The sequence below is a fragment of the Chelon labrosus genome, assembly GCF_963514085.1.
Source record: "Chelon labrosus genome assembly, chromosome: 2".
In the NCBI taxonomy this organism is placed as follows: Eukaryota; Metazoa; Chordata; class Actinopteri; order Mugiliformes; family Mugilidae; genus Chelon; species Chelon labrosus.
Genome location: NC_140338.1, coordinates 34,491,188 through 34,504,170, shown reverse-complemented (window position 1 = coordinate 34,504,170; position 12,983 = coordinate 34,491,188). Strand labels below are relative to the sequence as shown.

The 12,983-nt window shown below is 39.4% G+C and overlaps 2 protein-coding genes across 2 annotated transcripts; one reads left to right on the top strand and one right to left on the bottom strand.

Annotated features, from left to right (window-relative positions):
- Positions 1–3,502: 3,502 nt before the first annotated feature.
- On the top strand, positions 3,503–5,239 carry rhbdd2 (rhomboid domain containing 2). Its single transcript, XM_084560719.1, has one exon. It carries the CDS (start codon positions 3,867–3,869, stop codon positions 4,803–4,805), a length of 939 nt encoding a protein of 312 aa, XP_084416845.1. The 5' UTR covers positions 3,503–3,866; the 3' UTR covers positions 4,806–5,239.
- A 429-nt stretch (positions 5,240–5,668) lies between these two features.
- On the bottom strand, positions 5,669–10,539 carry LOC311499658 (OCIA domain-containing protein 1). The gene is made up of 8 exons (XM_084560731.1): positions 9,388–10,539; positions 8,922–9,006; positions 8,728–8,781; positions 8,173–8,220; positions 7,534–7,663; positions 7,263–7,435; positions 6,672–6,833; positions 5,669–5,844 (listed from the first exon to the last, which is right to left on the bottom strand). Exons 1-8 carry the CDS (start codon positions 9,439–9,441, stop codon positions 5,807–5,809), a joined length of 744 nt encoding a protein of 247 aa, XP_084416857.1. The 5' UTR covers positions 9,442–10,539; the 3' UTR covers positions 5,669–5,806.
- Positions 10,540–12,983: the final 2,444 nt, after the last annotated feature.

The window sequence follows — 12,983 nt, the reverse complement described above, 5'->3', positions numbered from 1 at the left end:
CATTGTCTGTGCCTTTGGTGTGTGCGGCACAAGAGTTCCAAGAGTTGTAACAATAAGTCTTTGTGTGTCACAGGCTTCCCAGTGGAAGTAACCATACCTCTGTTCTTCCACTGCTGTGCATAAACAAACAAAGTAGAGAAGGCATCATGACTATCAGTATATATGTTCACTTTTTTATTTTTGCTCAGTTTACATGCTTCAGTTAGTGCTATTAGTTGATGGTAAAGGTTCAGCTTTTAGTACTGATTTTAAGGTGACAACAGCATAACCTACTTTATTTGTACAATCAGGATTTTTGCTTGCTGTCCATCCCTGAGTCAGTCAGTGGTTTGTTGCTAAGGTGACATGTGTGAGTGTTTGTGTTCCAACAGAAGTAGGGAGACAGGATGTGGGACTTTAAGTGATAATGGTCTATATCAGTGTTTTTCAACCTTTTTTGAGCCAGGGTACATTTTTTTATTTTTTTTATTGAAATAATCATAAGGCACACCACCAACCGAAAATGTTAAAAAAATGAAACTCTGTAGCCTATATTAACAATATAAAGTCATTCTTGTCAAAGTGACTTGAATAGGAATCAAATACACACAAAGAAAAAAGTCTTATATATATACACAGACGGACACAGACACTCAGTGGTGGTTCTACATTGAATTACACCCCGGGCGAGACCCCCTCCGAGCGAATTCTATGCTTGGCACACTTTTAGTTATGACTGGTTAAACTACGTTATAACACAAAATAGAGTTGCAGCAAATGGCAAATGTTCATCTCTGAAACTACCTACCATCCACAGATCATCCGGACAGGGTTTTTGTTTTGTTTTTTTGCGTGGTGTCCTAAGTTAACATGCTAATGCCGTGTTAAACATGCTGCTGTTATTTGGCTAACGGTCACTTTCAGTGTGTCTGTATGTTAGCATGTATGCTAACAGACTGATGTTTAGCTGCAGTGTTGTCATTTATAGTAAGTTTTCTGTTAGCCGTGTGTGCTACCGTGGAACAGTAGGCTAACACAGTGGTTTTCAAAGTGGGGTCCGCGGCCCCATGGGGGGCCGCCAGGGGGCGCTAGGGGGGCCTCAGACAATTGGAGGGAAGATAAGAAAAAAAGTTGCAACGTTAACATATTTTAGTATTTAGTGCTCTAATACTTGTGTCTTGAGCTTTTATTGGTCAACCTTATGAACTTCAGAGCGCCGCGCTGCTGTACCGATACACTGAGCGGTGGCCAAGGCAACAATGAGACTCTGACAAGTTTGTGAATAAAGTTGGGAGGAGGAGCTAATTGACATACCTGCCTGATGCACGCAAAACACCTGCAGGTCAGTTCTGATAGATAGTAAATATTAACTTGCCTGATACAGTTATGGGCCTTGAGTTTGACATGTGTGGTTTATGAATGATCATTTATTTAATATACAGTAGTATTAGCCAATATAAATATTATATGTCATTTAAAAAAACAAATCATACTAATATAGTAACAGTTAATAAATAAATAAACTAGTTCATTGGTACAGATTTCATTTAAGATTTAATTAACTGCACTTTATAAGAGAATGTGTTCATTGTAAAGCATTTCAAGCTTTAAGTATGACTAATTGCTTTCTTGATCATCCCTTTACTAAAAACACCAGCACAAAATAAAACATAACAATGCTGCGGGCACAGAATTGAGTTCAGCCTATTGGCACGGCCCTCCAAGATATTTACGGTTTCTCATGTGGCCCCTTGAGAAAAATAATTGCCCACCCCTGGACAGTCAGTGTCATTCAGTTCTAACAGCCTGGCAAATTGCTTGGCCAAATTTGATTGTATCAATGACCTGTTTGCATTAAAATCACTACATACTGTAAAATCACTATAGGCTACTGCTGTAATTATTTTACTGTAGGCTACTTAAGGGTCCAGGTTAATGATATATGATTATGGTCCAAAACAACATCAAATGCAGTTTTTTCCATCAAGGTACCTACATGAAACTTGTGTTGCCGGCTGGCTGGCTGGCTCACCACGCCGCGCATGAAGTCTGTCAATGACTCCCGGGCCACTTCCCTCCCCCAGTCCACCCCTGCTACCTACAGATATGAAAATTACGTTGCTAATTACAGGACCCAACGTGATGGAAATAAATAATAACTGAACTTGTAACAATTTTGTTGCAAAGCACAACCTTACGGTGAAATTAGATCTGGTGTTTGTTAAGACAAATTACTGTTGTATAAGCATTGCAAGCATCATAGCAAAAAGACTAACAAACGTATACCACCAATTAACATTAGCCCTTCATTCATGACATGGATACTGTATCATACAGAGAGAACATAGCATACCTTTATCTTTTCTTTTTTTCCTAAATTGTAAACCTGAGAGATTTGACCTTTTTCTGTCCATCTCTGCATTTATAGAGAGCCGAAGTCCCGCCCCTTCCGATTGCCTCCATGGGACCTATCTTTCGAAAAAATATGAACGGCAGTGTATGGCGAAAGATAAATTATTTTCTGGTCCCGATCGACTTGTGCCTTGGATTATACATATATTGTTTTTCAGAATAAAAAATGATTTTACATGTCAAGAATGTCACAGTTTGTCGCAAGATAGTTAAGTAAAACGCTATGAAAAATACGTAATTAAACGAACTACAAGTCCCGCGTGCTGGCGCGTACAGAACCGACCAAAACTCCCTTGGTGTAACTACAGCTCTCGACATGACCCGATTTATAATGATTTTCACCTCGTTTGATGCTTCTGCCTTCGTCCTGGAAGAAGACGGTAAAGCTCAACAAGGAGACAGCCATAGTTCTCTAGGGATCTCTAGAGAGATGTAGTTCACTAAGCGATCTCATACAAAACCTAATGTTGTTCAGCTTATTTACGTCAAATAATTTATCTCTTGACGTGAAAAATTATCATTTAAATTCACACACATCATATGTGAAATTCATGCCACAATTCGAACGGGACCAAAAAATAATTATGATCTCTCCATAGACTGCCGTTCATATTTTTTCGAAAGATAGGTCCCATAACCCGGAAGTAGAGGGGCGGGACTTCGGCTCTCTATTTGACACTCGACAATAAACAGATTTCCATCCTCCAACGCTGTCACTCACGACCAGAAGTCAAGACTCGTTTTGTATTACCTATCTTTATTTGGCCATTTCACACAATTCATGAATACAAAAACGTGCAGAAATTATAGGCCTGTATTTATAATATTATGAATGAAATGTGCGTTATATGGAAGAAAGTCAAGGTGTGACTGACAGCCCCCCCCCCCCCCCTTTCCCTTTCTCAAACACACCTTCTGTGCACGGCACCTTCTCAGCAAGCAGAGGCGTCTAAATCGGGTTTGGATAAATTTCCTTCAAAATAAAACATAAAAGTCTTTGGTAAAATTTGTATTTAGCCTACTTCCTAACCCAGGTTGTCCGTATTTTACTATTACTAACTCATATATATCTTAAATGTGTGAACGCTTCAATTTGCCACTTAACTAATAGCACATTTGTCAGAAGAATAAGCCACTATCCGTTCAAAAGTTTTATTTTGAAAGTTTTGACGAGAAGTAGTATTTTCATTGTCCTGTATGTTGTTGCCTTGCCTGTTTGATTCTGCCAGCAGAAGCAACCGAAGAAGAGTTTTGTATAGTGCTTCTTTTAAAACAATTAATCGCCTTTTGAAACGGTTTCTTAATACATTGGGAGCCGCGTCACCGCGAGAGGATTTCTGCGGCCGTCTTCTCAAATCAGTCTGGAAATGGCTCTACTTCCTGTTTAGCAATCGTGGAGACAAATAAACCACTGCTCGGTAATTCCTGTTAAACGTTCACTTATTATCCGCCTATTTCTTAAGTTGTTTGACAAGATGTCAGTAACTCAGTACTTCAAGATGATCTTGAGTGTTTTCAAAGATTTTGCCCCTGTTCTCACAAGCGGGATTCTCACAGTAGCCTTCTTATCTTGTGTGGTCTTTGGTATCCACATACATTTCAACTTAACCCAAGGCGTCTTTAGCGTCGGGGCCAGTGTTTTGCAACATGGACATCTCCACAGACTCTTTTTATATTCCCTTTACCACGAAACTTTTGTTCAGCTTGTACTGAATATCACAGCCCTGGTGTTTGTCAGTGGCAATTTAGAGAAAGGTGTTGGTACAGTCCGTTTCCTGTTCTTGTTCCTCCTGCTCTCCACCACCACTGGTTTGCTTTACAGTTTTCTGGATCTCCTGCAGGCTGACAGTATCCAGGGACACACAGAGGGTTTAGTTCCTGTCGTGCTGGCCTCTGTGGCTCTAACTACGATGCACACTAAAATGATGAAAGGTTTCTTTTGTGGATTCCCTTTCCCCACCATGGCTCTTCCTTGGGTGTTGCTCATAATAACTAGTGCCCTCATCCCCCACAGTGTGCCCTGTAATATCATAGCCATTCTGACTGGGTGGATGTATGGTAGGGGATGGTTTTCCATTCTGGACATGTCTGAGGCCAGGGCTGGAGCTGTGGAGAAGACGATGCCTTTCAGGTTGTTGAGGAGCATCAGCGTGGCTATGTTTGTCCCTGCTTCCACGGAGGAGAGGAGGAAGACCCTCCTTCCACAAATCAACCCCACCCCTGGGTCTTACCCAGTCCAGGCCTATGCCCCGTTGTCCAGCATGAACACTGCTTATACCACAGCTATGATGCATGATGGCTGGCCACACTCAACCATTGCTTTGTCCAGTCCCACACCACTTCCTAATCTTCATGGACATGGACAAAACTTCACATCACAGACGCTATCAAATGTCAAACCACAGCATTATTGATCATTTGAATGAGGACATATCATGTGGAAGTAAAGGCAACATTTATTGAAACGAGTTTGTGAGAATAAGTATTTTGGCAGTTAGACGCCATCATAGAGTACAGTAGACTGGTTGATTTGGAGAATGTGTACAGACTGATTACCAGATAAGACTGTTGGTGTTGTAACTGAGAATGAAGTGAATTTGACAGCTTGGGAAAATGGAGGCAGAAATAGTCCAAACTGACCTTGGAGGGCTGGAGACAGTGTGTGAACCGATCTTCCTTACTGAACTTACACTTAAGCTACTTGTACAGTGACAATGTGTTTTTGTTTAAATAATATGGGTAACTTTTATAAATCTAATATTTCACATATATTTTTTATTTCTACTAATAAACATGTAAAATCCAAAGTCTTCAGAATAAAAGTTTTACATTTGGAAATCCCCCATTGTTGCAGAAAGGTAGTAAAGCTCCTGCTTGATATTTAAGTCAGGTCTGTAATGGATTTTCGCTTAAAATAAAATGTGTCTGCACACTGGAATACATTACAGCAGTAGAAAATATTGATTCTGTGTTTTTCCAATTAAGCTTTCCATTTTAGTCATTACGTACTTCTACTGTGGATATACACCATTTTGCAGATTAATTAGGTAGATACTATATAACCTTCAGGAAGCTAAAATTCAGTAGATGACTGTTGCATTTGTTTTCACTAGTGTACCTACGAATCTTTTAAAACCCACATTTTAAATTTAGCACTACAAGTACTGCTTCAACAGGGTAAACATAGCTTGAATGCAGTTTCTTGTTTTGTACTTTTAGTTTTTGCTAGAGAAAATTTAAAAACATTCAAATTAGTGTCAAAGCAAAGAGATTTAAGTAGTCACACAATTTGATTTTATTGACAAAGATACACTGATCACAAAGTCATACAACTTTATAATAGGTAGACAATGAGATATCTGTATGTATGTTGTATGCCAAAGTACAGAGATCCTATCTGAATTTAAATTAGGGCTCATTCTTCCCAGGTGTCTCCATAGACGTTCTTCTTCACTGTAAGAGACACAGAAGGGAAAAGGGTTAATTCTTTCACAGATTAATTAAAAGACAATGGATGTAATCCTTAGTAGTTAAAGGGGAATTACCATTTTTTAAAATACGATCGTTTATGCACCCATATAACTTTGGTGTCATTTGGAGTCGTTCGGACGATATTTAGATCCAGTGGAGCACCGCGTATATCCATATAGTGGCACCGAAACGCAGCTTCTAAATAACGCATTATGTACCGCGAAACTTGTTCATTTCACTAATATTTTGTTATGATACGCTAGTGCTATTCCCCGTTGAGTCCGGAGTTACCTGTCATCATCATCAGGGGTCTGTAGATGGACCTACTAACCTCTGACCTGGATGATGTCATCTCTGAGCGATGCACACACCTGCGACGGTCAGCTTGTTTACCTGTAATTTGCTACTGCTAGGTTTTTTTTGCAACATTACTGAATATTTTTCCGATTCTGAGGTTGTGGATAACGACTTTGTTTATGATGGACGTCCTTACCGTTTTGAGCCAGAGTATACGGATGAGGAGCTCGCTGAACGGAGGATGCGGAGGCAGAGAGAGGAACAGCTGGCCAAAGAACAACAAACCGCTGCACGTCCACAAATAGATAACAGGTAACTCCAGACTCAACGGGGAATAGCACTAGCGTATCATAACAAAATACTCACACTATATGGATATACGTATATAAATATCGTCCGAACGACTCCAAATGACACCAAAGTTATATGGGTGAGTAAACGATCGTATTTTATGCCAGAAATAAGGTCCTCTTAACTACCAATCATCTGTTAAACACATCTCTACAGCTTACCCTCATTCTTGGGTCTCTCTGGCTCCTTCTGTGGTGGTGGTTTGAGCAATGTATCAGCCTTCCGAGTGAGCGTGACCTCGTAGGTCTCTCTGTTTTTCAGCCTCAGGTCCTCGTAGAGGATGGGCTTCCTCCTGGGCTCGTCCTCATCCACATATGACTGGACTGAAGGTGGCAGCCAGGAAAAAAAAAGGACAGTTTTGATGACAAGTTCTGATAATAAACTCACTCTTTCACCTTCAATAAATACAAAACATCTTTGGACCAATTTTCAACTCAAATATGAAAGTTGCAATATTTCATTTCCAAATCTACATTAAAAAAAACAGTCTGACCAGTTGTGAACTGGGACTGTGCGTGTTATGTCACTTTAAGCAACGTTTTCATAAACAGAAATCATAAACATTTGTTGGGCTACGAGTATCAGTATCATTCAGCATGAGTTTAAACCCAAGAAATATGTTGGCCAACTGCCACATCTCCACTTGAAAGCTATCACCCACATGACTGTTTAACAAATGCAGTAATCATGAGCTACAATCAAAAGCTGTGTCACTGTTTGTGAATCACGTTTACAGTTTCCTAGTGGGTTACCTGGAGAGTTGAAGTCATCTGCTCTGCCCATTTGCAAAGGTGGCTCTGGATTGTAGCCAAATCCATAATCTCTGGTCTGGGAGGCCATGGGGCTCAGAGGTTCTGCGGCCTGGAACATGGTGTGAAATGTTTGGGAGTCTGAGTCACTCAGCTCTGACTGAGGACCCTTGGAACTGTGAAGGAGACCAAAAAATGGTAACGGTACAGCTGCTTACAGAAAAGGAAACATTAACCATTTATACAACCTTTACATAAGGTTACTGTTACTTACTACTGTGGAGGCATTCCTGTTCTCTGTCTGAGGATCTCTCCCATGGGGGAGTTCTCCATCTTCTTGAACTTCTCCTGGCATGTCTTCATGTATGACAATTTTCCAGCCAGGTAGCCACAGAAGCCAGCAACTGTAGGGTCAAATGGATTCAAAGAACTAATTAACCATACATATGGTAAGCCAATATTCACAAACAATCTAGTCATATAAAACATTTTGAGTATTTATTTATATTTATATATATTTATTTATTCTATTTATATATCTCAGGATGAAGAACTACATTACCATATTATTTTACTAATTCATTTCAACCAGAGGCAGGTAATATTATTAACAATATGTATGATACAATAAAGTATAGTCACTGGTGGTAAAAACGTTTTTTTCTTTTTTTTTAATTTGTATCTTGATCACATGTATGTAAACATCCCCTGCACAGCCAGGTTATTGGGTACCATGTTATTTAACAGTCCTGGGATAAATCCTGTTTTCAAGAAGAGTATTATATCTGATATATATATATATTTGCTGAGCAGTGTTAATAAATAAATAAGACTAATATTTAGTCTAGTCACTAATATGAATAACTGTAATATGCAAGTTTTTTCTCTCCAGTTTTAACCTTTATGAACTCACAGGCCACTTTGGGAAGAGATCCAAACCTTGGAGAAACAGACAGGGCCCCTAAAAGTGTGAAAAGACTGTGTCAATTTAAAGTTGAACCTTTGTCTCAACTCACTTGCCAATACATTAGGTACACTTAATGAAAACAAATGCATTTAAATATAATAGTCTTGCACTAAATCTTAGCTTCAAGACCGTTGATCACTCAGAAAGAACGTAATTCAATTGAATGATCATTTTGAAGGATGTAGTTTGTGGTGCTGTTAAACTAGATGGAATTAAAGTGTTTCTGTTATTTAGTGTAGCCCACAGACTAGAATGGAGTTGTCAAATTAAAAGAAAACATGTATCAGTACAACACAATACAATTCAGTAGTACTACAATATGAAAAAACTGTAACACACATCTCTCTGTTATTTTAAATGAATGAATACTATAAACTTCATGAAGGTATTATATAGTGTGGGACTGTTACATTAGAACAAATTAATTCTAATGAATGGCAAGAGAGTGTCTATTGATGTCTTGAAATTTAGTTGATTCCTCTGAATTATTCCTAGTCTTACCTCTGGAAACCAAGGCTTGAGTGAAAGCCATGCTGACCACAGAGAAGGGCAATGCTGTGAAGAAACATTTACAATGTCTGTTTGAATACAAAATTGTAAAAAAAATAAAAATAAATAACCCTAACCAAAAATATTTCCACCTTTTAATTTTGGGTTTAACATTGATCATTATCATTTATATGGGTAAGACTTACACCTATACAAAAAGCTTTCGCTGCTGCACTCTCTCAGCACCCTTCTCTCTTCTTCTGTGGGGATATAGTCTTTGTCCAGCTGCGGCTGCAGATAAACACACACATTAATTTTAATTCTGTTAGTTAACATTGTTCTAGATATGTTGGTATTCGACTACAGACAAACTAGCGAGAAAAAATCAACAGGCAACAACAAAGCGTCGTTTCTTGTTGTGACCGTGTCATCCATACCATAATGGATGGGACTGATTAAATACGGTTGGCTCACTAGATGAACTACACACCATCATTTTCTGTGCGTTCGGTGCTGAGGTGACACTGCCTACAGCTTCCCTCCTAACTGTGGTTGCAACAACTGTGATACAAGTGGGGTGCATGTCTGTGACTTTGCCAAAACTAAACGTAGGCTAACGTTAGCTGACGCGTTAGCATCGGGGATAAAGGGTGTTTATCCGTGTGTGTTTACCTCCGCTGCTCTGCGCTGCCGCTCCTCCGTAAAACTTGTCGTGGGAGATGACATGTTGACGACAATATCAAAGTTATCTGAGCCTCCAGAGCATGTAAATTAACAAAGTATAAGCCACTCGGCAGACTGGCATGTGTGATGTTTGGTACAATGTCATTACTCCAACTTCTTCTTCTTCTTCTTCTTCTTCTTTTTATATGGCGGTTGGCAACCAGCTTTTTGGTGCATTACCGCCACCATCTGGACTGGAGTGTGGATCAAAAGGTCAACCTACACTTTCTTAAATTCTTTTTAATAACCCAGTTACCTTCAAAAAATAAAACAGAAAATGAAAACAAATTCCACCAGATTCTCTCTGCAGTATATCATGTATATTTAATGTCATCTGGTTTTCACTAAGTTGCGAAATCAATCTTTGTCTGGCTTGATGGTATTTAGGACAATACATAATTACATGCTCTTTGGTCTCTTGACTATTGCAATATTCACACATTCCATCAACATGTTTTTTCATTGTAAATAATGTTCTATTTAATCCTGTATGTCCTAGCCTCATTCTAGATGCCACATCTTCTTCCTGCTTACTTCTGCACACATTCCTGCTCCTCCCCACCTTTCCTTGAATGCTATACAGGTGTCTCCCAGACTGTTCATTATCCCATAAAAATTGCCATTTTCCATTTATTTTAGATTTAATTATGCTCTTGACTTCAGCTTTGCTGTATTTAGTATCTACCTCTATATCAGACTTTCCTGCTGCTTTCTTCGCACATTTATCTGCTAGTTCATTACCTCCTACACCTATATGAGCGGGTACCCATATAAATGTAGTACTACTACCAGCTTTAAGCAGATTGTTAGCTAGTTGGATTATTTCATACACTATATCTTGTCTAGATTCAGAGTGAAAACGTTTAAGGCTTATTAAAGCTGAGCTGGAGTCTGATGCAGTCACAGCTTGCTTAGGTCTATTGCTCTCTGTCCACAATAAGGCCATCCATATTGCTTTCATTTCTGCTGTGTATACAGCTAAATGATCAGTAATTCTTTTTGCAAATTCAATGTCTAATTGAGGGATAACATACGCAACTCCCATTCTTTTATCAGTCTGCTTAGATGCATCGGTATATAAAATGACTGCTTCTTTATATTTGCTAGCTATGTAACTCTGGACCCTGTCATTACTCCAACTGAATTAACCCGGAAGTTAAAAAAAAAGTTGAACACATCATGATTATTGCTCAATGATGAAAAATCGATTTTTTACAGCGACTTTTTGATAATACGTTGTCGTTTTCTTAGTGCACAAAATAAGGAAGAGTTTTTAAGGGGATTTTTTTATTATTTTATTTTGAAATTTTAAGGCTTGCTGTAAATAAACTAAAAAGTCAACCCACTCCCTCTAGTGGCTATGGCCGATACCATCACCTTACAGCTATCATTCACATTTTCACTAATGTAAAATAAAGACAATAATATTTGAACAAATTCAAATATTTACAGATGTAAATATCTGTAACACCGATATTTACAAGGAGGCACCGATTTACAATTATGAACCCAGTGGAATAGCTTAAATTCGCCATTCAGTTGGCTGATTCCAACTGGTCACGTTTCATATCTCAAATGAGCACATATAAAGTTCATATCTGGCCAAAGGAACAATGTCAAATTGATTAAGAGAGAGAATAAGAGAGAGAGAACGCGTTTGCCGTCATTCATATGAACTGTGGAATTGCGAATGTGGAATGAGTAGCCATACTCATTCAACGTGAAAGAGAAAAAAACAAACACAAATATTTGAATTTAAAACCAAATCGTCACCTTAATCAAATATATATTATATATAGTTGTTAAATCTTGTCATGATTTTATCCATTTTTATACAGACTGTCCAACAATATAACTTGCATCATTTACCACTTCCTGTTTTGACTGAAGGTCTAGTTTTGAGAATGTTTTAAGCTTAGAAATACAATCTTCTATTTTTGTCTTTCACAGAGAGAAAAGATCCCAATAAATGGACAATTATCGTCTAGTTCAGGGGTGCTCATTACGTCGATCGCGATCGACGATAGATCGCGAAGGTACACTATATTACCAAAAGTATTCGCTCACCTGCCTTTACTCATTCTATGAACTGAAGTGCCATCCCATTCCTAACTCATAGAATTCAATATGATGTCGGTCCACCTTTTGCAGCTATTACAGCTTCAACTCTTCTGGGAAGACTGTCCACAAGGTTGAGGAGAGTGTTTATAGGAATTTTTGACCATTCTTCCAAAAGCGCATTGGTGAGGTCACACACTGATGTTGGTCGAGAAGGCCTGGCTCTCAGTCTCCGCTCTAATTCATCCCAAAGGTGTTCTATCGGGTTCAGGTCAGGACTCTGTGCAGGCCAGTCAAGTTCATCCACACCAGACTCTGTCATCCACGTCTTTATGGACCTTGCTTTGTGCACTGGTGCACAGTCATGTTGGAAGAGGAAGGGGCCCGCTCCAAACTGTTCCCACAAGGTTGGGAGCATGGAATTGTCCAAAATGTTTTGGTATCCTGAAGCATTCAATGTTCCTTTCACTGGAACTAAGGGGCCAAGCCCAGCTCCTGAAAAACAACCCCATACCATAATTCCTCCTCCACCAAATTTCACAGTTGGCACAATGCAATCTGAAATGTACCGTTCTCCTGGCAACCTCCAAACCCAGACTCGTCCATCAGATTGCCAGATGGAAAAGCGTGATTCATCACTCCAGAGAACGCGTCTCCACTGCTCTAGAGGCCAGTGGCGGCGTGCTTTACACCATTGCATCCGACGCCTTGCATTGCACTTGGTGATGTGTGGCTTGGCTGCAGCTGCTCGGCCATGGAAACCCATTCCATGAAGCTCTCTGCGTACTGTACTTGGGCTAATCTGAAGGTCACATGAAGTTTGTAGCTCTGTAGCAATTGACTGTGCAGAAAGTCGGCGACCTCTTTGCACTATGCGCTTCAGCATCCGCTGACCCCTCTCCGTCACTTTACGTGGCCTACCACTTCGTGGCTGAGTTGCTGTTTTTCCCAAACGCTTCCATTTTGTTATAATAGAGCTGACAGTTGACTGTGGAATATTTAGGAGCGAGGAAATTTCACGACTGGATTTGTTGCACAAGTGGCATCCTATGACAGTTCCACGCTGGAATTCACTGAGCTCCTGAGAGCGGCCCATTCTTTCACAAATGTCTTGTTTCACAGTCTGCATGCCTGAGTGCTTGAATTTATACACCTGGGGCCAGGCCAAGTGATTAGAACACCTGATTCTGATCATTTGAATGGGTGAGCGAATACTTTTGGTAATATAGTGTATATGCGGTTAGATCGCCATTGAATTTTTATTTTTTTTTTTTGTCTAAAACATTCATCCGTTGCAACTGCAAAACAAACAGCAAGACAAACGTTCATCTTTATTTATTCTTACTTTACATTTGAAACATGCCGTCAGTTCAGCGGCACACATCCACAGCCATGCCACTTTAACAACTCAAGACTATCGTCTCTTAAAGAGACAGCGCTATTTTTCTAAAGGTAGGCTACAGTGCACCAATTTTTCCTTGATAAAA

Coding starts and splice junctions, on each gene's coding strand:
- rhbdd2 (XM_084560719.1), top strand. CDS start 3,867: ATGTCAGTAACTCAGTACTTCAAGATGATCTTGAGTGTTTTCAAAGAT.
- LOC311499658 (XM_084560731.1), bottom strand. CDS start 9,441: ATGTCATCTCCCACGACAAGTTTTACGGAGGAGCGGCAGCGCAGAGCA. Junction 8,782..8,921: donor CGAAAGCTTTTTGTATAGGT/GTAAGTCTTACC, acceptor GTTTCTTCACAG/CATTGCCCTTCTCTGTGGTC. Junction 5,845..6,671: donor AGAGAGACCCAAGAATGAGG/GTAAGCTGTAGA, acceptor TGTCTCTTACAG/TGAAGAAGAACGTCTATGGA.